The sequence below is a fragment of the Botrytis porri genome (assembly GCF_014898465.1).
Source record: "Botrytis porri strain MUCL 3234 chromosome Unknown BPOR_001, whole genome shotgun sequence".
Taxonomy (NCBI): domain Eukaryota; kingdom Fungi; phylum Ascomycota; class Leotiomycetes; order Helotiales; family Sclerotiniaceae; genus Botrytis; species Botrytis porri.
This window is the reverse complement of record NW_024066075.1, coordinates 2,844,741-2,869,016: the sequence shown is the minus strand read 5'-3', so window position 1 is coordinate 2,869,016 and position 24,276 is coordinate 2,844,741. Positions and strand designations below refer to the sequence as shown.

The 24,276-nt window shown below is 37.3% G+C and overlaps 4 protein-coding genes across 4 annotated transcripts; 1 reads left to right on the top strand and 3 right to left on the bottom strand.

The window, feature by feature from the left end:
• Nucleotides 1-8,752: 8,752 nt before the first annotated feature.
• EAF01_000778 (uncharacterized protein) lies at nt 8,753-9,526 on the bottom strand (the record flags this gene model as incomplete). Its single annotated transcript, XM_038909028.1, has 1 exon — nt 8,753-9,526. One exon carries the CDS (start codon nt 9,524-9,526, stop codon nt 8,753-8,755), a length of 774 nt encoding a protein of 257 aa, XP_038775934.1.
• Nucleotides 9,527-12,711: 3,185 nt separating this feature from the next.
• On the bottom strand, nt 12,712-15,508 carry EAF01_000777 (uncharacterized protein; the record flags this gene model as incomplete). Its single annotated transcript, XM_038909027.1, has 6 exons — nt 12,712-13,861; nt 13,920-14,486; nt 14,543-14,567; nt 14,617-14,787; nt 14,975-15,021; nt 15,069-15,508. 6 exons carry the CDS (start codon nt 15,506-15,508, stop codon nt 12,712-12,714), a joined length of 2,400 nt encoding a protein of 799 aa, XP_038775933.1.
• Nucleotides 15,509-16,543: 1,035 nt separating this feature from the next.
• EAF01_000776 (uncharacterized protein) lies at nt 16,544-21,987 on the bottom strand (the record flags this gene model as incomplete). Its single annotated transcript, XM_038909026.1, has 2 exons — nt 16,544-21,523; nt 21,577-21,987. 2 exons carry the CDS (start codon nt 21,985-21,987, stop codon nt 16,544-16,546), a joined length of 5,391 nt encoding a protein of 1,796 aa, XP_038775932.1.
• A 509-nt stretch (nt 21,988-22,496) lies between these two features.
• On the top strand, nt 22,497-23,891 carry EAF01_000775 (uncharacterized protein; the record flags this gene model as incomplete). The annotated part of the gene is made up of 1 exon (XM_038909025.1): nt 22,497-23,891. One exon carries the CDS (start codon nt 22,497-22,499, stop codon nt 23,889-23,891), a length of 1,395 nt encoding a protein of 464 aa, XP_038775931.1.
• Nucleotides 23,892-24,276: the final 385 nt, after the last annotated feature.

The following is a 24,276-nucleotide window of genomic DNA, read 5'->3' as shown; positions in this document are numbered from 1 at the left end:
TGAATACCAGATTTGATTTTGCTGTTCTACTCATTTACAGTCTTCAATTCATCTTATTCAATACAAGCTTTTATTTTTGGACTTTATCAAATATCTTATACGGTAAATGCTAAAAATAGTACTCTTTTATGTATAATACACACTAAAAATGTCATAATTGATAATTCTTTTTTTAAAACCAGCACTTTTGGTGTGTTTGTTCTAAATTATCTTTTTTTTTAATCATGAGATTGTAAATTAAAATATTCGAGATTTGTTTTTAAATCAATTTGATTTCAAAAAGAAATAAAATTAGATAGATTAAACAGATTAATAAAATTAAAGTTTACATACATACTAGATGTTATGGGAGCTGCCTCTAGGGTTACGTGGAAGTGGCTAGAGATCTCTCAAAATGATTTAAATTAGACTTCAAGTAGGAATTCAATAAGGTTAATAATTAATTGTAATTTTTATAATTATAATAATGAAATTAATAATTGTTTTTAAGTATAAAACTTTATATATAAAGAAACCCTATTCCTTATATAGACCTTCATTCTCTACAAAACCATAAGGCTTTATTCTGCTTGAATCCTTTGGATCTTATAGATCTAAACATTTATTCTTCGATCCCCTAGGTCCATCACGTGACCGTTTGGCCATGTGACGCGGTATGTTGAATACCGTCGTAACACTAGAGTAGAGGGAGCTAGTCTTAATTAGTATTAGTAAAAGCTCTGACTTATATTAAAGCTATTTCTCTTATAGTTAGTTTCATTATATTTAATATGATTAATCTCTAAATGCTTTTATATTCTATTCTATATTTTTCGTTGTATTTTTTAGAAAGTTATATTTAAAAATAAGTTATCAATTTGAATTTGTATTAGAACTAGAACTATTAATAAAAAAAGAGGTATATGAGATATAAAAAGAAGATAGAGGTTTATATAAATTATAAAGTAGAGATTATTAAAATTACTAAGAAGTAAAGACTTAATTATATAATCGAAGAGTTAAAGTAAAAATTTCTTATTATTTTAAACTAAAATCCTTAGATATATTCAGCTGAATCATTTAGTAATGTTATGTTACGACGGCATCCAATATACCGCGTCACATGGTCAGGAAGTCACGTGATGGACCTAGAGGATCTAGGGGATCGAAGAATAAACATCTAGATCCATAGGATCCAGAGGATCCAGACAAGACAGAACTGTAGGTTCTGCAGAGCAGGAAGGTCTATATAAGAGAACAGATTTCATTACAATGTAGAGCTTCGTGCTCAAGAACAATCATTAGTTTCATTACTATAGTTACGAGAATTGCAACCAGTTACAACCTTATTGAATTCCTACTTGAAGTCTAGTCTAAACCACCTCGAGAGATCTCTAGACACTTCCACGTGACCCTAGAGGCAGCTCCCGTAACATGTTAATAAATATTAATTAAATTACTTAATATTATTATAATTTTAAAAGGATTAATTATAATAATAAAAATCTATCATTATTATAAAATAAAATAAATATTATAAGAAGTTTTTTATGAAATTTTTATATTCTCCATATAAGAAAGAATATTATTATGATATTAAGTAAAGAACTCTTTATTAAAAGAAATCCTTTATTATTTCTTTATTCGAACTTATAACTTATTATTTTGAAAAATTTAAAATATTATATAGAAGTTAGTCTAAATGCGAAATGATAGATATAATAATGAATTTTCTTTATTAAAAAGTTGATTCGAAATTAATAAAGAAAGTAATTTGAAATTAAAATATTAATTTGCTATTGATTTATAGGATTTTAAAAGCTAATTAGATTATATATCTCTTTATTTATTATTTAAAATGTTGTTTATTTTAATATATTTAAGATTCCTATTTAGATTATAATCGAATACAATTACCTATATTAATAATCTCCTACTTTCTATTTAGACTAATATTGACCTTTAAATTTACTCTTAGTCTTTAATGAGTTATCTTTTATTCTATATTTATTAATATATAATTGTACTTCCTAACTAATAATACATACTCAAATGAACTCGATGTTATTGACTCTAACTATTAATATTATAATACGTATAATTTATATCGTTATTCTCTAATTATCTAGTCAATCTTGCTTTACTAATATCTCTTCCACCTTTTCATTAATAAGATTCTTAATCTATTATTTCATTCGATATGCTTAAAACTCTAAAATAGAAAATTCTGATTCAACTTGCTCAGGGGCTTCGCCCCGAATTTCCTAAGGGATTTAATCCAGTTACTTTTTTAGGATTATTATGATTATAATTTCATAATTAATATAGAATCAAAACAAAGTAATAATAAATAGATCTAGTATATATAATAAAGAGAATCTAGAGTATTTAATAGTTTAGAAGTATTATTTACTTTTCTTATCTGATTCACTATTTATTAATTTTTAATAAAAATACAATCTCGAAAGCTATAATATTACAAATAAGTAATTCATTTATTTGAAATAAAAAATTATTGAAAATAAAAAAAGATAATAGAACTCTTAATCAATCAGGTCCTCATATACAAAAACGAGTTTTGATACTATTTGAAAATTTCGATGAATATTCATTCGCATGGGAGAAGAAGAGTCCTGGTTTCCTCGATTTGATCTTGTAATAGTACGAAATAATCAAATTCCTAATTCCCTCAATGTCTTAATTTCCCTTAATCTCCAATCAATACTCTACTTATGTACTAGGTAGGTGCTTCGAAATGTTACTGGTCTGGAGAGAAGCATAGAATGACTAAAGGGTAGGTGGTTGTAGATTAATCGAATGTTGTGTAAAAGATCGCCTCAGGTTATTACTCTTTTAGATCGATTCAATACATTCCGTACAACTGAAACCTGTTATCTTCTGGTACCGTATATGGGTTGTCAGTGTAACCCTATACTATCGTATGACTTATTCATGGTTCTCGCGTTTAGCCTCGGTTATTGGTATACTTACCAAAAAGTTTATTAACCTACAAGTAGTTACTCTTTCTCTTTATTCGTCTCTTTTCATCACCCATTTCCATCACTATCATCAATTTACCATCACTCATTTTCATCACCCATTTTCATCACTCATTTTCATCAACTACAATTATACAAGCACTATTTTTCTATTTCTATGCCCCTCCTCTACCCCTATCGCACGACATCTACAACAAATTCAAATCGCTTCTGTATCGTGTTGTATAAAAGAGTTGTTCTTTGCTGTATTTACTGCTTGAAGCAACCCTGCTCGTGGTAGTCCTTGTGCAATTGCTGCTTAGAACAACCCCGCAAGTGTTAGCCTTCAGCAGCATCTACACCTACGCTTAGAACAACTCCAAAACAACTTATACATTCGGTTTTGTGGATAACTATTTCACATTATTTTGAGCAAGAGTCAAGGCTGCTCCATAGCCTGGGTGGGTGGGAATCACATGTAAAGTGTGGGCTTGCATTATTCCAATTCAATCTTTTTTTTTAAATTTTCAATCGCTAATTATAATTATAGATATATATAAATCATATCGAATCCAACGAATATTTTGATTGAAAAACTCAAACTACATTATCTTCTTCGTGAAAGAGTATTAAATGAGAAGATTAATTAAGGACATTCTATATACTAAGTTCTCGTCTAAAGCGAAATGAGCAGAATCTTGAATTTTTTTTAGTTGTATACTATGATGAGGAAGGATGTATTCATGTTCACTTTTATTTCAAGGTATTAATCATACTTGGAGGCGATAGGGAGAAAATAGAGATATTATTAGTTGTTCCCCTAGTCGTTAACTTCGTAGAGTCGTCTAAGCGACATTTAATATCGAATATTAATAGTTTATCTCGTTTCAATGTTTCTATTATTCACGACACTAGATTCAATGATTTAATATATATTATCTGTTTACAATTCGATTTAATTATAAAAGGATTCGTTATTATAAAAGAAAATAATATTATAAATATAGTTATTAAACCTCGAAATTATATCTTAAAAGAATTGATTTATAGTTTCGAATCTCTTTCTAATATAAGAACCTTTATTATATATATTAAGTCAAATGATTATATATTAGTAAAGAAAAATAGAGAAATTCTAAAATCATTTAGACTTTACTTTCTTAAATAAATATATTAGTTCGAGAAGAATACGAAAGACGTAATACTTACGATATTCATAGGCTCTAAATGTCTATATTATATTCTGTCTAAAGAGCTAGCTAAGTATAGGAAGTTATAGGCCTTATATAGACGTGTTACGACGGGTAATATTGGATCACGTGACGAGTGTCATGTGACAGGACGTTGGAACCTTTGGAGCTTAGGATCCAAGGGATCCAAGTAGGACAGAACCATGGGCTCCGTAGAGCAGGAAGGTCTATATAAAGAAATGAGTTTCATTATAATATAGAGCTTTGTGTTTAAGAACAATCATTAATTTCATTATTATAGTTATAAGAATTGTAATTAGTTATTAATCTTATTGAATTCCTACTTAAAGTCTAGTCTAAACCACCTCGAGAGATCTCTAGACACTTCCACGTGACACTAGAGGCAGCTCCCGTAACAAGACGCTATAAGAAGAGCTAGTCTCTTCCGCTTTCGCTTAGAGTCTACTATATTCCGCATTCGCTTATAATATAGTAGCTAATGAATCAAAGCTATTTACTAGATCTTAATGATTAATATTCATATAAAATCAATATCAAAATCAATCAATCATATTATAATTATTCTTTTAAATATTTATTAATTTAAAAAGAAAACAAATAAGGAAATAACTTTAAAGATTTTAACTTTTTTAATAAACACATTAGCAAAAGCTAAAATCGCTTTATTAATAATTAAAATACTCGAAATGAAGATATTAAATATATATAAAAAAGCAATAATAAACTAAAAATATACGAAAAACTAACGAGTTATAAGTTAAAAAGAAATCAACTTATTAATTAAGAATATGTTACGGGAGCTGCCTCTAGGGTCACGTGGAAGTGTCTAGAGATCTCTCGAGGTGGTTTAGACTAGACTTCAAGTAGGAATTCAATAAGGTTGTAACTGGTTGCAATTCTCGTAACTATAGTAATGAAACTAATGATTGTTCTTGAGCACGAAGCTCTATATTGTAATGAAATCCCATTCCCTTATATAGACCTTCGTTCTCTGTTGTCCCACTGCTTCCCACTGTGTCCCACTGGGCCTTACTCAGTGGGACTCAGTGGGACACCTTGGTCAGGTGATATTTTAATCAATCTAGTCATGTGACGACCTCGGTCGTAACAGAATAGTACTTAAAAATGATTTATTTTATTATTAAAAAAAATTGTTTTTATTTAAAAATAATATAATAATATCTCTTTTTGAATATATATATAATATAGTTCTATATTCATATACTACTATCGAATCATATGATCAAATCACGTGATCATCGCTTATAAGCTTCCGAAAGCAATCATATAAAAACGATTATAATTAGCTTTCGAAAACAATTATTAACAAAGAATATGAAAAGAAGCTTTATTTCGAAAGAATGATCGGATTAGGAAAAGATCTATAAGAGATTAACGAAAACGGAAAGCTAGATTGAATTAAAAAAGTATAAAAGAGAAACTTTTTCCTGTTTAATATAGAATAAGAAAGTGAATATCAATATACAGATTTATAAATATTATGTGTTTTCATTGCTTTTTAGTTGTTAATTTAAACTAGCTTCTTATAATAAACTAATACTAGTTTATATCTTCTTATATTCTATTTACATTAAATCCTTATATACTAGCTCATGATCTACGATAAAAAACAATCTAGTTTCAACGAAATAAATATTTTTTGTTAAAACAAAAAACAATAAAATAAAATAATTCAAGGTTAAAATAATAACTAGAAAATTTAGTTAAGTTTTATATAAAGATTATAATTAAACCTTCACTTCTATAATTCAACTTAATACTTTTCGTCTTTTCCTTATAATTATTATAAAAAAGAATTTTGAATACTCTTATTTCGATATCAAAAATACATTTAAATTATACTTAAAAGAAGAAATCTATTTAGCCTTCCCTCAAGATATCTATATTAATTACAACTATATTTTATATACATTTCAGAGTTTTTGTAAGCTAAATTAAACTAATAAAGATTAAAGCTTTTTTTTAAAAGAAAAGTTAATTAAAATGGATTTCATATAAAGCTTTATAGATTCGTATTTATGTATTTATTATTTACAATAGTTGATTCTTTTAGTATATATAGATAATATTCTTATTATTATTATTATGTATAAACAAGATATTAAATGATTTTATTATAATCTTATTATTTGATTCAATATCAAAAACCTAAAGGAGATTAATAAGATCTTAGAAATATATATTATTTATATCAAACTAGAAAAAATATTAACTATAAATGAAAAAGAATATCTAAATATAATACTTATTCGATTTAAAATCTCTCATAATTAATATATCCATCCTTAAAAAGATATTAATCTCAAATTACAATCAATTACAGCTAATACTCCGAAACAACAAGCTTACTAATATGAATAAATATTAATAAATAATTGATAATTTAATCCACCCTATAATTTATACTAAACTGAATATTATATTCAATCTCGAAAAATTAATATAAATCATTCCTATCAAACATTATAATACTATATTTAAAAACCTTATAAAAACTTGAAGTTGATTATTAAACAGAAACTATATTTTGAATCTAAAAAAGTTTAATTAGATATTTATAAAGAATATAATCTCCTATAATATATCATTAAAGTATATACTAATACAAATTAAACAAATAATAAAATCAATTAAAAAAAGTATTTTTAATAAAAGAGTAATGTTCTATAATAAACTAATCTTATAGACAAACAAAAAGTAAATATTTATAGCTATATTTAATATAAAAGCTAAGTACATCTTTATAATTATATTTATTAAATAAGAATAATAAATAGCTCAATTCTTAAAAGATTAAAAATAACTAAAGTATATCAGAAATAATAATAAAGTTTAAATACTTAAAGACAACTAACAAGTATGAGTATTAATTAAATCCCTATATTTATATAAATAATCAAAGTATATTAATATATATTGATATTTCATTTGAAATCTTATAGAAAAACATTTAGTAAATATAAATTATATTAATACAAATAATATAATTATAAATAAATTAACAAAACTATATACAAGAATGCTATTTAAAAGATTTAAGAATATACTAGGATTTCAAAGTTAATTATTAAAGTTAAAAGAATAAGCTTTTAGAGAAATATTAAAAATAATAATATATATATATTAAACTATTATACATATATTACTTTCACTTTAGAATTAGATTTTAACCTTAGTATAATTAATCTACATAGTTAATAATATATAAATTCCACTAGTCTACTCCTTTATTATAAATATATATTAATATTATAACGTAGTTCATTAGTATATAAGTTACTTTATTTTATATATAAAATTCGTTTATATATAATTATATACTTTCTTTATTAATTAATAGAATTCTCTAAAAACTTCTTATATAAAACCTCATTTTTAAATAATTTAAAAAATCTAATTCTTTTTTCAAAAATCTAATTGTTATTAAAGTTATTGAAGAAAAGGAGTTTTTATAATATAAAGTATAACAATTTTGAGTTAAAATAAATTATTTAAAACCTCTAAATATTATAAATATTACATTTTTATTATAATATATTATAAGTTTTTCTTTTAAAAATAACAATTGATTATTAAAATATAAATATTAAAAAAACCTTAATTTTAATACATTTTCAAAATAGCCTACATACTAATTTAACTCACATGCTAATGAACTACGTTATATTACTATATATAAAATTTTAAATAAAAAGAAAAGATTGATATCTACTATATTTCTATATATAAAATAATAATAGATAGATTAATAAAGCTATTGATAAAGAATACTTATGAAAGGTTTATAAATATATTAAATATAACAAAGTATTATATTGAACTCGAGGGGTAGTATTAAAAGTATGATTTATATAGGTGCTAAAGTAGAAAAAACTAGTCTTAATTAATACTGATAAAAGCTTTAGTTTATATCAGGGCTTTTCTTTTATAACTAGTTTCCTTATACTTAATATAATTGATCTCCAAATGCCCTTATATTATATCCTAGGCTTGCCGCCGTTACTCTATAAAGAGTTATACTTAAAAACATTAAAAACTTTAAGATTATTAAGATCATTAAGATTACTAGACGTCGGGGATAAATAATTTGAAGTCTACGAATCTGAATTCTGAAAATCGCATCAACTTCCATTGTGTCATGAAATCTGACCAAATTAAGCACATCAAATTACACGGCAACAAGGTTTCACGGTTCCACGTTGACGCAAAAATGACTGAAAATCAAGAGAGAGAGAGAGGTAGAGAGAGAGAGAGAGAGAGAGTATGTGCTTCATTTTTTGACCACCGGACTAAACTATGGACATAAAGAAACCAAACTACAAAACACCAAGCCAATACAATGCCCCTCCCACGAAAGAGAGCCGTCGCTCAAAGCTGGGGAGTGCAGCCCCCTTATTCATAATCTCGTCACATCATCCAAATACCACCATTTTCTTTTAGCGAAAGACAATAGGGCAAGTCCATCCCCCAGATCAATCAAATTCCAGGGATCCAACCAATGTGTTGTAGCAAATCATATGAGCAAGGGAATGCAGGCTCAAGATTACATCAAACAATCGTTATTTAAACGTAACTGCAAGTAACACCGGTGCTTCCAACAAGCGAACAGTCGGTGAGGACCTTGGTTTGCTGAAGATCGATGATGGTAGCACCGGTAACACCGACGGTGGTTCCGGACTTGACGGCAGAAGCACCAGTGAAGGCAACGGTACCAAAATCGGCAAAGTTGACGAGAGAGTTACCCTCCTCGAAATCCTCAACGATCCACTCGGCATTGTACTCGCAGAGATCTCCGTCAACACCACCGGTGAAGGTGTGGGAAACAGATTTGCCCTTGGTAACGTTGTCGACTATTGCGGTACCAGTAGTCTTAGAGGTGGCGGTAACAGTGACCTTGATGGTGTCACCAGCTGAGATGGAGATACCGCTGAAGTCGTATGCGTTATCTGGGTACCACTCATACCAAGCATCATAAGTGATGGAAGAACCAGACTTGGTCCAGTCGATACCAGTTTGAAGAATGGCAGTACCACAGGTGTCACCGTCAATACCAACCCATGCGGATCCGGATCCGGCAGTTGATGGGGATGGGGCAACAAAGGAACCGGTTACGGAAGTGTAACCAGTGCCGACGAGGACCGCACCAGCCCAGTTGTTGGAGTAGGAAACATTGGTCTTGTTGGTAACTTCGGAAGATGGTCCTTGAACGTACTTGACTGGGTTACCGTGGGTACCAGCAGCGCGCTTGATAGCACGTGCTTGTCTCAAAGCCGTACCTGGGGCAGCAACGGCAAATCCGGCCAAGGTGGCGACAGTGGCGACAGTGGAGAACTTCATTTTGATTGAGTGATTGATTGATTGTCGAACGAACGAACAATTGAAAGATTGGATTGGATTGGCTGTGAGGACTGTGTAACGATTGAAGCTGGACTGGAGAGAAAAAGACATTATCCAGCGGATGAAGACATGATATATATACGATTGAGAATTACTGATTCCTCACATCATGCTCAAGTGCAATTCAACCCAGGTCTCAATCTACCTTCCCAAATGATCAGAATGTGTTGTTATCACGACAACATGGGGATGTCGATATCTCAATTTGGACTTCTTCACCGGCACTTTGCATGAAAGGTCCGATAGTTGCCAATGAGGCCATTCAACTACGAATGCCGACGTCTAACTTTGACCAGAGCAATACCCATATAGACCCATATAGATCAACTTGATCACCTTCCTCATTAACCCTCAAGCCTGTTGAACATCATTCATCTTAACTTCAATTCTTTCCATAAAAAGGAGGTCCTCTGATTTCTTATCTAAGGAACCTTGTTCTGGCGCCTATGTATACTGTACATTCAACGGGCACAAGAACAGAACAGCGACATGAGCGGCTCTCTCCAAATGATCCACCAATCAAAGTAATCAGGTGGTGTGGAGATGGGAACAACCTTATCTTTAGATCAATGTTGTAACGAACATACCCCTCTATAATCTCCGCTTGAGCCACATATTGATCATAGTTTCGATATATCTTGCATCTTATAGTAAGGGAAGCAACGCAACTTTTTGCGAAATATGGAAGGTAAATTATGCAAGACAAGTTCTGACAGGCAAGTTGACCCTAAGGTTGCATTCCTGTGAGGATGGATGTTGTTAAATGGATACGTGGATGCTTGTCAGAATCCAATCGGCGGTTTAGAATCCTTGTCGATCATTGCCATCGTTCACATGAAGGGATTACCTACCTATCGCAACCCCTCAGAGAGAACCTCAGAAATTGCAGAAAGATACGAAGGGCATAGAAGGGTCAGGAAACAACAAGGCGGATCTTCAAGTCAACAAGGAATCTTCCTAAATGCCGAGAAATACCGTACCTATCCATTGTCAAAAGCAAGCTTCACAAGGAGAATACAATATAAGAATAAGCCTTTATGGAGCTACCCAAGCACTAGCTTCCCGTCTCGGCAACGCACGCCGCGCCGGCTCCATTATCGGCTACGAATGCTTGTCAATACACGAAGCGTGTAACCCTAACTTACCATTTCTGTTCCAAAACGACCTATCTCGTCACTCGTCACTCGTGCTATCTCGAGATATCATCAGGAAGAATCGTAATCAACACGCGAATAATCTGTGGGTGAATCAAGGCAGATTCCTGGGGCTTCACGAGATAGGATTTGTGTTACGAAACAACCTTCCTGATATGGTTTATGGATTGCGTTCCTTTCTTTTGAATCTCGCAACTTATCATGTGAGGATCCGAATGTGACCGTCCTGAATCGCAAAAATTCGATCCTTTTGATATCCGGAGAATTCATTGGAAGCTATTATGAGCGCCAAGATAAGCAATGCGGCTTTACTTGGCTTGGGAATGATGGAGACAACGAAGCTTTACTTGGCGATGCCAACCGATGCCAACTTACTTGGCCTACTTGGCTGCAACGTCGATGCCTTTCGTTGACGAATTCCCAAATGAAATGTCCCGTGGCAGGCGGATTGGTAGGCTGATTGAGCAGTGTGATAGAGTCAATTCATCCGGTTCGCGCAAACTTCAAAGATATCGGATAGATACTGGCTAAATGCAATCCTTATCTGTCCCTGAAAATCAAGCTATTTGATTTGATACCCCATCTTTCGAATGTCGAGGAAGTTTTTTGTTAAATAAATCCCTGCGTGAAGCAGCATTTGTCAGTTCAAATCAGATATCAAAATTTCTTGTCGTGGTTTTCAGAACTTCAAGTCCAACCTTGATTTCGGAGGGCTCTCCGAATATCTACCGTCCCATAAAGTGTTTAATGGGCCAAAGAATTCTCTTCCTTTTATCGACTCTGTCTGCCGCAGGATACAGAACCTAATTCACCTATACACCATTATGAATAGTTGTTTCCTCCTTTGCACGCACAAAGATCACTTTTCTTATTCCAATCAATTCGTCTAGATACTAACATGAAGTAGATTTCATAGATTCCATTTCACCAATCTTTCATTTAAATCGAACAGATCATCCTATCCTATCGTCTCACTCCATAATACTCTTGGTATAATGGGACTTCATAGTGGCTAGGGCCGAGAGAAGAGAGAAAATAGATATAATAAGTATATCCAGGTACTTGAGTGTAAGCATATTCAAGTATCTTCCTCCTCAGATTATCTCTTTAGTTGTGTGTCAGAGTTTCTAGTGAGGAAAGCTGTGTAGAACTTCAAACCGGCAGCGACGAAGAGAGCTAAGCCCGGCTGCGATGGTAACTTGACTGACATCGATTTGTGACATTCGTCTTTCGTCTCAACCCCTCTGCCCAATCCTTCTTCTGCAGAGAGAGTTCAAGGTTCAGAGTGGAAGAACACCATAAGACGACTTGGGTGATATCCTTCAGATGGCGTATTTTTATTTCGGATTTCTCCTTCGCTTCTAGTACTTACTTTAATGTATTCTTCCTCTTTGCTTGATCCTGCATAAGTCAACAACGCAGGGAGCTTTATCAGCGTCAAGATTAAACTGACATAGATACCTAGATAGTGAAAGTAACTGCATAGCCTGCCTGATCTTTCGAAGGTCACGCAATCAGTGGCAACATCAATTAATATAAACCTTTATCTTTAAGAAACAACTAGATTAAGTACTATCATGTTATCACTAAACTGCTATCAAAACACAAGATCGAGATACAGGTATTATTAGAGATTCTGTAAATTTGGTGATGGGGCGTCCCAGTTTTTCCGTCCACCCCGAGCCTAGCTGCTTACCCCAGCTCTTCTTCAAACTCCCCTGCTATCTACAAGGAAATCTGTGTCTATCATCACATCCTCGTACAGGCCCGCAATAGGTATGCTAATACGGAGTAGATTGTGGCGCCCCACTAGGGCAAGCTATCCTCATCAGCGTGCCGTGTCTCCGTGGATGCAAATTCACAATCAAGAAGTCAAAAGAAAATCATGGATGATAGGAGTTTCAACTAAGATACCTCGAGAAACCCTACTCCTAACATCTGATATTTTCAACAAAAGTCGTCTATCGTGAACTATCGGTGACACAGAACCGTAGGAACTTCCGGTATATCATTCACTGAAGTCCATCTCTTACGCCCTGCCCTATCTGCTCCGTGCTCCAACAACAACTCCACCATACTCCCGTCTGGATTGTTAGTACTGGCCCAATATATAGGACTTTCTCCGAAAACATTAGGGGTATTCGGATCCGCACCTCTCTCGAGCAAGAGCTTTGCCACTTCATAATGATCTCTGTAACAGGCGACATGTAAAGCCGTCGCATGTGCTCGTCCTCCAAGTGCATTAATATCGATATCTGTCTCTGAATCCAAGATAATGCGCACAATATCTGTAAGTCCAAAAGATGCTGCGTAGTAAAGAGGATGTGTTCTCGACACGCACGAATCATTTGCAGGCGCAGATGGCATCATCATGCCAAGCCAGAAAGCGAAATTTCCACCGTTCTCGAGATTGTGAGTTTCGAAAAAAGCATGGAGGAGTTTCCGAGTACGTGGTGCAAGATAGTCATCGGGATCGCCAGGTTCTTTGTTGACGTATCGTGGCCAGTTTATAGTGAGGTGACGAAGAAAGGGATACTTTCGATAGCGACTCTTGAGTAAGTCTCGTTCATGACCTCGGGAGAATTCGGGATTGAGTAGGTATGCCAGGCAAGCCTGAGCCATAAATTGACGCGCTGTATATTGAGTGTAGTGGAATGGTGAGGTTGTGGAGTGAGTGAGATAATCCGCTACAGATGCATGTGCGAGTTTCACGCCAGGTGAACCATATCTGGATTCCTGTTTCGTTGAGTCTCTTTTCAATCTATTCTTAAACTCTCCATCGTGCCCTGATCTTGGTTCAAATTTGGTCACAAGAGACGAACATATAGAAAGAACTATTTCAGGATTGAGCAGTCGAGAATCTTCATCAAAGCACGGGAGATCGGAATCGAAATCTATGGCTAGAATTTCAACCAACTCCTCGACATTCAAGGGCTTTGCAGCTACTGTGAGCGCTTGAAGAATCTTCGAAACTTCGGATCGATGGTCAACATCAATCTGTTGCAATATTCGCTCGTAAGTCTCATCCAGACTTTTGGGCAATGTTTTCATCGCTTTCCGTATTGCTGATACGCTAGTGCATTTTCGAAACATATCTAATTGGCAGACTACCCATCTGAACCTATATTAACGTCAAGATAAATTCTTCAAATTTTTAGAGAAGGGCCCCGGATACTTACATGCCATCTCCCTCTCGAGTCAGTTTGAACTCAATTTGGTCTCGAATATCTTGCGGCCATTTTGACATTATTTTATCGTGCTCTATTTTCTCGGAGACGAAATATCTAATATCACTTCTCGCTGACATATTATCCTGCAAGCACATTCGATCACTGACCAAAGGAGATAGAACTTCTTCTATCTCGGTTAATTGTCTACTAGTAACCAGTAAGCGCAGTCTCTGATACTTCCATGCTTTTATAGTAGAAATAAATGACAGAACTTCTGTATTTTTAGCAGCTTCATCTAGCGCATCAAAGACTATGTAGACATGATGGAAAGATAATAGAATGTTACGAAAGCATTCAAGAAGCGCCTCGTCCGTTGGCGATGTCGACGTCTTTGTGCTTAATCCCTCGTAAAGATTTGACAATGGCCGAGGAATATCACTACTTTGTGCCGAGAGTTGAGTAATCAAAGATTTGAGCGCGCCATTCAAATCTCCATTGAAGTCGAAATAAAAGTATGCGAGTGCTATCTTGGGGTGTTGTTGAACTTGAGTCATCAAATGCTCTACGATTGTAGAACTAACGAATAATTGTAAGTTATTAATAGTTCAAGGAAACTTCAGAATGCTTGTTACCATAATACAGTCTTCCCACTACCAGCTGATATCAATGAATCAGTCAAAACTTTACTCAAAATCATTCAACTTACGAATACCATAAAGCCATAGAAAGGCATCATTACCAAGATACCAATCTTCGTACTGCTTGCTTGTTATGAACCATGCTCCAGTCTTTGGTTGATGTTTCTTCAATGTTGCAGAATGAGTAGGAAATGGGTCTGGCGCAGCTAGCCATTGATAAATATCTCGCACCGTTTGATCTGTACGATGTGTTAATAGTCTGGACAGTATTTCAAGACGAGAAAATTGCTGAAGCGATTTTCACATGACATCCCTCGTCCATGACCATGAACATGATTTTCTATTGACAGGCTCCGCCATATTCACGACAACTCTCGAATCTAACCCGTAGACCAGATCCGTAAATTGCCAAAACCAGATTCTTACCTGCAAATTGATTTTCAATCCTATTCGTAAGATTCAAGGCCAGATTCCTACCACTCATAAGCACTTCAACTCCCAAACAATACATCAAACTCACGTCTGATCAGCACTCAGCCCCAAAGCCAACGTACTCTTCAACCTCTCCAACACCACCAACGTCTTCCTCACCTCACCCTCTTTCAACGGCCAAACCAATCTCTCCCTAATTGCCCTCCACCCCTCGCTCCCACCCACGCCCCCTTTCTCCAGCTTCCCCTTCAACTTCTCCAACTCATTTTTACACACCAAAAGCGGCCCATCATCCTTCAACAACAATTCAAATGTCGAGAGCTGGGAGAAACCATTCAATTCCGCCTTCTCAGCAAGTTTAAGCAACGAATCCAAAATATCTCTCAAACTATTCAATTCATCGGAAATCTGCACGACTTCCTTCGAAGCATGTTTGACACCTTGACGATAATCATAGCAGAAAGATATCAAGGAACCGGTGATTTGAAGGACGGCTATCAAACTGGCGGATACACTTAAGGGGTCCATTACTGAGGAGTGAGTTGTTTTCAGGGTATGATTCACATATGATGTAGAAAGCGAAATTGGTATACTTACTTGCTTACTTACCCCACGGGATCGAATAATATGTTTTGTGTGATAAGCCAAGAATCTGCTGAGGATTTTCAGCTCTTCCTATTGGGATACATAGTACGTACACACATGCATGCATGAACTGCGCACTCGATATGCATGCTGAAAAATACGCGTGCTGATATATTCGAGTCATTCTTCAATCCACATACACCTATAGATTCAATCACTCACCCATTTCAGAGAGTATATCCTCTCTTTCTTGTCCACCAGCATCAACAACCAGACAACTCGTGTTTGTGTTTTAGTAGTAAAATCTATATTTGCCATTATTGAATGCCTAGGTGCGTCTATTAGTGGGTGTACGGACTGACGGGACACTATAAAAATTGACTTGTGAATATCTCTCAATGAATCAAATCATATTTCTTAAGAACTATTATAATTGTTTATTAGACTTGAAACAATCAAATTGTGAAGTCTCATATCAAACAATCAAAGATTGAATTTGTTAAGAATATCGAAAGTTGGGAAGTGTCCCGTCAATCCATGCACACTGGTGGTCCTCTTCACTAAAAGATCACGATCTATAGTATAATTCATCCGACCAAAATTCTACCAAATGCCAAGGGAATGAGGTTCTCGAAAAATACTCATTGCATCACAAGCACACCATACCACATTAATATCATAACAAATATTCAACTTCAATTTATTTCTGACGGTACGCATCAAATACTGGTTGATGCATTGCTATTTCAAAGAACAAGATCGCTAGCTAAATGTACTCATCTCATCTCCCCAGAAAGTTCTCATTATCGGATTTCCGTAAACTTCGGTGAATCTTTGTGTTTATGTCCCAAAGGAGTTTACCCTCCATACGCCGCAGTCATTATAAAATACACTTATCTATACATATAGTCCTGCCCTCAATGAAACTCCGTGAAACGCCTCACATCTCAACCCTAGAGATGGAAATCCATATTTCCCTCACTTCTTTCCCTTTTCCGTGGTACTCTTTCCCTGAGGATCCTTCTCCATCGCTGCACTAACCTTCTCTAACTTCGTCTTCTGACGATCATCGAGTGCATGAAACCACTCTCTCAATTCTTTCATGTGTTTCTTTTCCCCATGACCATATTCAACAGGAGGTCCCCGAACTTCTATTTCTGTACCCTCATCCTTGAACACTGCCCAGCTACTCTCTTCTTCAGATTTCAATGTGAAACCTCTGCCTTTGACTGATAAGACGCTGAAATCTCTCAGTAATATACCATCTCCAATTTCAGGTGTGGGGAGAGCATCTCTGTATGGACGGAAGATTTTTACTTCCACTACGCCGGAAGGAGCTATAGTTTGATCGGTAATGGTGAAGGTGCTAGTGTAGTGTCTCGGTCCCGACTTCGCTCTTTGAGGTTCAGTAGGTACACTTGTAGCGATTGCCAAAATATCCAGTTTGGAATTCATTTTGAAACGAAGCATTTTGAGAGTTGTGTATTCACTCAAATCGGTACGAAGATATTTGGTCAGACGGAGTTTTGGATCGGTAGTTGCTGGTGCTCTTAGGTGATGGCCAGCTTTTGTAGGCGATTCGGGCAATCCAAGTATTGCCATTTCAGCGCTCGTATCCGGACCCTTTGGTGTTTTCTCTTCGTCAAGAACTAGAGATGGTGACCTTTTAGACCGATTGCTACCACGTGTAGATGACCTCTCGTTCTCTTTGTTGGACTTTATTGGTGTAAAAGGAGGGATGCCCTCCACAACTGACTCCAACTTCTTAGACCGTGTTTGTCTAGGACTTACAGTCGCTGATCCTTTCCTACTCCTCTTGAAATCAGGTGAAAGTGAAAGATTTTTGCTGGACCATGTTTGTCTAGGGCTGACCGGTGTTGATTCTTTTTTGCTCTTCCTAGATTCAGGTGTAGATTCTTTGCGGCTTCGACTTCTTAAGGAAGATAAAGCATTGGAAGGTGCTCGTCTGAATTTCTCCGACACAAAGGCTTCGGTTTCATCGGCGACAGCTTCAGTCTCCTCAATGGTTTGCTCGACATATTCTTCCCTGACGTCAAAATTCTTGAAGTCTTTCTCGAAAATACTGTTTTCGGCCAACTTTGCAAGAGTCTGTTGGGTTTTGAACTCCGTTGTTTCGGCTTCCCTGACACTAATTTCGATTTGTTCGATCTCCGCCTCTCCCTCTCCAAACTCTTCATCTTCAACATCCGAAACGCCCTCCCTAAACGCCTCGTTCTCTCCTTCTCCCTCTCCAGATTCTTCATCTTCAACATCCGAAACGCCCTCCCTAAACGCCTCATCCTCATCAACATCCGAAGCGCCCTCCCTGAATACCTCATCTTCACCAACATCCGAAACTCCCTCTTCGAACGCTCCACCTTCATGCATCTCCAAATCTCTCTTCCCAGACTCCTCATCTTCATCAACTACTGAATCTATCTCTTCGTAATTTTCTCCTTGATTTACCTCAACATCGTCTTCCTCCGCAATCCCTGCTATATCGTCCTCGATAATCTCTTCGCTGACCTTCCTGACCTCGATCTCAGTAGTTTCGAACTCTTTGAGCTCAAGTATTTCTGTCTTGGTAAATTGAACCTCTATGTCTTCGGACTCGGGATCAATCATTTCGTCGTCTTCGTCTATCGCACCTGTGCCTGGAGCTGTATATAAAATCGTGTCAGGCTCCCCTTGAGAAGAATTTGTGTCTTCATTCTCAAGTAAGTCCGATGATGAATGCTTCTCGACGCCTGCATCAGTTTTCATCATATCTGTATCTTCATCCATCTCCCCCATCTCTTCTTGTAACTGAAGTTGAAGTAGATCTGACATCGAAGTTAATGCGTCCTCATCATCGTCCTCATCATCGTCCTCATCATCGTCCCCATCAACATTCTCATCAACATTCTCATCAATATTCTCATCAATGTTCTCATCGATGATCTGCTTTTGGGTATCGTCAGGTGTTGGAAGCTGATCATTCTGATGGTCTGGGGTGGTATCAATGGCATTAGTAGTGCTTTGGGACTGTGACACCTGCTCTGATTCATCAATCAACTCTGGTTTGTCTTCTAATTCAGTTGCTGGCATCGCAGGAGAAGAGATTAGATCTTTTTTATCTTTGTTGCCCTCATCACTGGCATCATTTGCATCGCTCGTATCGTTTGCGCCATCTATACCAAAAGTTCTCGAAAACAGGGTAGACCCTTTAGGAGACCTTGCCCAACCAGACTTGGCAGCTCGATCCTTAATACTTTGATCTGTGGAAATGGGTACGGGTGAAACATTAGAAGTCTCTAAGGTGATTGGCGATGGTAGGAGATTTTCGAGTGCAACACTCATAGTATTTGCATTGCCACCGGCCAGTATACGGCCAGGTACAAATTCGGTCGCTGTTCGTATATCGTCCGTCATTTCGATTGGTTTGGGTCCTTGTGAAGAAGTCTCCTCAACATGTGCTTCATTCGAATTTTGTTCAATATCCTCATTTTCAACAGTCTCGACGCCGTTCTTGAAAATTTCATCATCACTCTGGGGTCCATCACTGTTGATATTTGCAGAACCCTGTTCCAGCTGTTGTTCTGAACCCACTTCCTCTAGCTTTTCGAGTAAACCGTCGAGATTGTCTGTAGTATTATCGATATCCATTTTGTCAATGGCAGCAGATGGATTGGATATACTGGTCTCGATATCCATAGGCTCAGTAGAATCTAGTTCGATAGCCGTTTCATCCTCGAGATTTTCTTGTGGTGGAGATTGCTTTGCGCCCTCTGGCTCAGGCACGCTTTCATCTGCATCCATTTGCGCGTCAAGACCAGAGCCCGATGTATTCAATACATTTTCAGGCATTTCTGCGTCGTGTTTGATGGTGTCGATGCAGTCATTGACTAGCATTCTTTCACTTGCCATTGGCTCCTCTTCAACTGACTCTTCCGAAGACTCCTTCACGAATTCTTGGGACTTTGTAGAGCGAATGCTAACATTTTGAACTTGTTCGCCAACAATATCCAGACTTCCATCTCCCTCTTTCTCTTCCTCCTCTTCGTCGTCCTCTTCTTCCTCTCCGTCATCCTCGTATTCCTCTGACTCTTCCCCCGATCCAATTTTCTCGTCAATCTTAACATTGTTTCTGATTTGAGAAACTGGGGCTTTCGCTGGCTCCTCATCTTCATCATCCGAGGACAAAAGATCTATTACCTCGGGCTGTTGCTTTACTGGCGCTTGATTACTTGTCTCATCCTCACTATAACTATCTTCATCGTAATCTTCTTCACTGCCGTTTTCATAATCTTCGGGATAGTTGCCTCTACCCATCGAATCTATATTCTCATCATTTTCGTCAAAGTAGCCTTGTCCATAGTCATCTGTTTCGTTCTGATCATCGGAAGTAATCTTCTCGTCAAGATCTTCTTCCCTTGTATCATAGTAGAGACCTTGTTCGCCATGCTCCACCGGGAAAGCCGAGTTGGACAGCTGCTGCTCACTACTATCTTCGACTTCAAGAAATCCCTCTGCATCCTCATCTGCATCCTCATCACTACTCTCGGTCAAGTCTACAACTTGAGATGGGGGAGAGTGATGCGATTGATTGGTGTGACTAGATCGATGAGATTGATCGCTTTGAGACCGAATCATAGATGCCGCGGAGGGAAATTGATGGTATAAACTGGCACTTTGTTGATGACTGTCTCCAAAATCGGGATAGGCCATGCTAGGCTGAGTTGTCCAATTGTCTGGTTCTGTGTAAGTCTGCTCTGGATCGGGATAGTTGTATTGATCCATGCCCTCCTCCATTTCGGGGGGAACGAATCGGCCTTGTTCTTCCTGTATCTCTTCGTAAACGCCGACTGACGTATAGGAATCTGGCCCAGGAGCATTGTACGGGGCAAATAATTGATCAGCACCGTCCTCAACCTCATTTTGACGTTGCTGGTGAGGAGGAAGCGTGCTCTGAGTATTTAGGGTGTCATACTGATCTCCAGAAAGAATTGACGAGGTATTATAGGTTGTCTGGTCCGACTTCGACTGATTGTTTGAGTGATGCAGAGGACTGGCATCATACACATCACCTTCTTCTCTGTGACCTGATATCGGTGTATCAGACTCTGATGGAAGCGCATCTGGAGCATTTGGTATTTCGAGGTCTTGAGCATGCTCATTGTGTATATAGTTGTTGAACTTCTCAGCTCGGTTTGTTACCAGTGGAGGGACTAAAGGAAGACCTTCTGATGCCAAAGGTCGTAGTTGTGGGGAAGAAGGTAACTTTTCAACTATTTTGTCCGACAAGATTTCCCGTGGCTCAATGTCTGGAACGATAGAATCAGTCACTTTATGTGGAGGCGGCATTGGATTTGTGTTCCCATCTTCGACCTGTGGTGTTCCCTGTAATGGATCTTCTGCATACACAGCCTGCACAATGCCATTTGTCTCCGCTTCCTCAGTCATCCTAGGCTGATCTTGGTCTAGTGTTTGCGTCGCTTCGGCAACCACCTCAGTTTCAAGCTCTATAGTTTGAACACCCTCATCCGTCATTGATGGCGCATGTTGGTTCACTGGCTCCTCAACACCATTCTCAGAAGATGCTGCCATCGGCTCTTCGACCTCTGGACTGGGACTTGGTGACCTGCTCATAAATCGCCATGATGTGCTGAGTCTAGTTCTCTTCCTACCTTTACCACGGACTGACCCATCTTCAACGTCAAATGGATCATAGCCTTCTTCGAACATTGAACCGTATGATAATCGCTCACGTTTTAGGAAAGCCGGAGAGGAGTACTCCTCTACATTCTGTGAAGCCACTTGCTTGAAAAATGAAACAGGCGTTGCTGGGATTTCTGGGGTTTGGTTTTCGGTCTCTAGATCTATCGCTGGGGTGGGCGGGGACGCATTTGTCTGAACAGCTTCGGGATCTGGTTTTTCGATGCTGATAAACTTGACGTCTTGAGAATCTTCAGGGCGAAACTGCAAGAAGAATAATTAGACCATGGTATATGAAAGTTAAATTTTATTCTTACCTGGAGTAGCAGTTTGTCTGTGAACTTTAATTCAAACTCCACACCCCTTCCAGGTGTCGCACTTGGAGCTTCAGTTCCCACATATTCCACTCCATCTAAACATAAGATCACTTCATCTCCACTAGTGATACCAGATTTCGCAATAGCATTCGCAGACGATCCTGAAAACTGTACGCGCACTTGGCCTCTGATTCTGCGCAAGCGGAAATCGGGTTCGGCAAGTAAGAAAGCCACAGAACCCGTACGGGAACTATATGGCCATGTGAGAGTCACTACCGCTTTTACTGATCTCGAAGCTGACGCTGGCAGTAATGGCGTAAGCTGCGCGATTGGGATATGCGTGGTTGGCTCTAACGTTGACATTGTTGTGGAGTTTGGAATTCCATTTGCAGCTGCTATAGTTTCTGCCATTGTAAAATGGAGAATTCCTGCTTTAAATGCTGGTCATTGGGAAATAAGCAATTACTTTCCGTAGTGATGAATCGATGAACCGTATCGTAGCCTTGTGCGTGAATAATTGTTTTGCTTCGAGGTTGCAGAGCGCGTTTGTGGATTCCTGCTGTGATGGGAGCTTCGTTAGCTTGCGATGGGATGGGCGTCATCGGAATATTTTTAAAGTTTTGCCGATGTGATGACCCCTGCTGAAGCACGTCTCGCTGATAGATAGCGCAGTGACGCAAAGAATAAAAGGGAACAATAGTCAGCCGCATCTTTGCTTTTATACACATGATTTTCTTCTATATATTTGAAAAAGTATTCCTTATTCTACAATACGACAGATATTTAAATGTTCTTAAACTTCTGATGCCCTTTTACCTACATATATTTCCAGTGCAAAAAAATTAAATCAACACATATATTACCACAAGTCTAATAAGTGAAACTGAAGAGATATCCAAGATCATCTCGAAATCTTCACAATGAACTCCAGAATTCGAGCATCGTTCAATGTCAAGCGAATTGCAATTGTAGGTGCAGGTCCTTCCGGACTGGCGGCAGCAAAATTTCTTCTGGCGGAACAGTACTTTGATAAGATCGATATCATTGAGCAGCAAGCTGAAGTGGGAGGAGTATGGAATTACACCCCAAATATAAGTAATGGTGTGCCCATCCCATCAACTTCGCCAAATGTATCTCCTGAGATGCCGATTTGGCCAAAGGACGGAACCCCTCCCATTTTCTCAAATCCCATGTATGATCGTTTGCACACAAATATTCCCAAGCCGTTAATGTGTTTCTCTGATCGGCCATTTCGCTCCGACTCTCTGCTATTCCCTACACGCGAAGACGTTCAAGAATACCTTGTACACTATTCTGGTGATGTCAGACATCTAGTTCGCTTCTCCGAGCAAGTCCAAGATATAAGGTTAGAGCCAGACAATGGTCATGATCGATGGCGAATCATCTCTAGATCTACAATCACCAACGACGAGATCAAAGAGACGTACGATGCCGTTATTGTCGCAAATGGTCACTATTCCGTCCCTTTCATACCTGATGTACCAGGGATTAAGGAGTTTAACTCGACTCATCCCTCCATCATATCACACTCCAAAATATTTCGTTCGCCCGATTCATTTGTAGGCAAGAAAGTAATCGTGGTTGGAAGTGGAGCCTCGGGATTGGATATTGGAACGCAGATCAGTAAGGTTTGTAAGAAGCCTCTATTAAACTCAGTAAGAACTTCCTTTGGCGACGGAGAAGATGGGAAGGAAGAGGTCCCTCCAATTTCAGAATACCTCGCCGACATTAGGGGTGTGAGATTTGACAATGGAAGGATAGAAAGAGACGTCGATGCCATAGTATACTGCACGGGGTACTTCTACTCTTATCCATTCCTCAATTCGTTGAAACCACCCGTTGTCACCACTGGTCGACGAGTGGTGGGCTCATACCAACATCTATTTGATATTCAGCATCCAACTCTTGCATTTACCGCCTTGGCACAAAAAGTTATCCCGTTCCCAATATCTGAAGTCCAAAGTGCAGCAGTTTCAAAAGTTTGGTCGAACAAGTTGGACTTGCCTAGTAAGGAAGAAATGAACTTATGGGAGCAGGAAAGGGTGAAAGAACATGGTAATGGCACGTCTTTCCACATATTTGGGTACCCTCACGACGCAAATTATATAAATGGTTTACACGATTGGGTGAAAGGTGCCAAAGGAGGATTCAGTAAGGAGCCAACGTATTGGGATGAAAAGAAGTTGTGGATGAGAGAGTTATATGCAGACATACGAAAGCGTTTCATTGAAGATGGCGAGAAAGCAAAGTCTCTGGAAGAGCTGGGTTATGATTTTGAGAAACGTGATGAATAGATGAGGAGATAGAGTCTACGGGTAATCATAGAACAATAATAGAAATGAGTCAGATTTGAAGGTTGAGAGAGGCCATGTTCTTCAATTTATGAAATTTATCGCACTAACTAGGTATTGACACTCATCGCCGCGCACCCATCTACACAACTAGTAGATAATCATGAACACATTTATCTGGTGAAGGGAAACAAGGAACCAAGCATAGATAGAGATGCAATTTATGTTTGACTATAGACTTAATGTGAAGTCAGCATTGAAAAGAGTCATGATCAATCCCGACAATTGAAAGCTTCCATCAAAAGATCAGTCTTTGCCAATGTCATCTCAACTTCAACACAGCGAACATGTATTCCGTGGAACATGGCGGTTGAATCGTATTACCAGA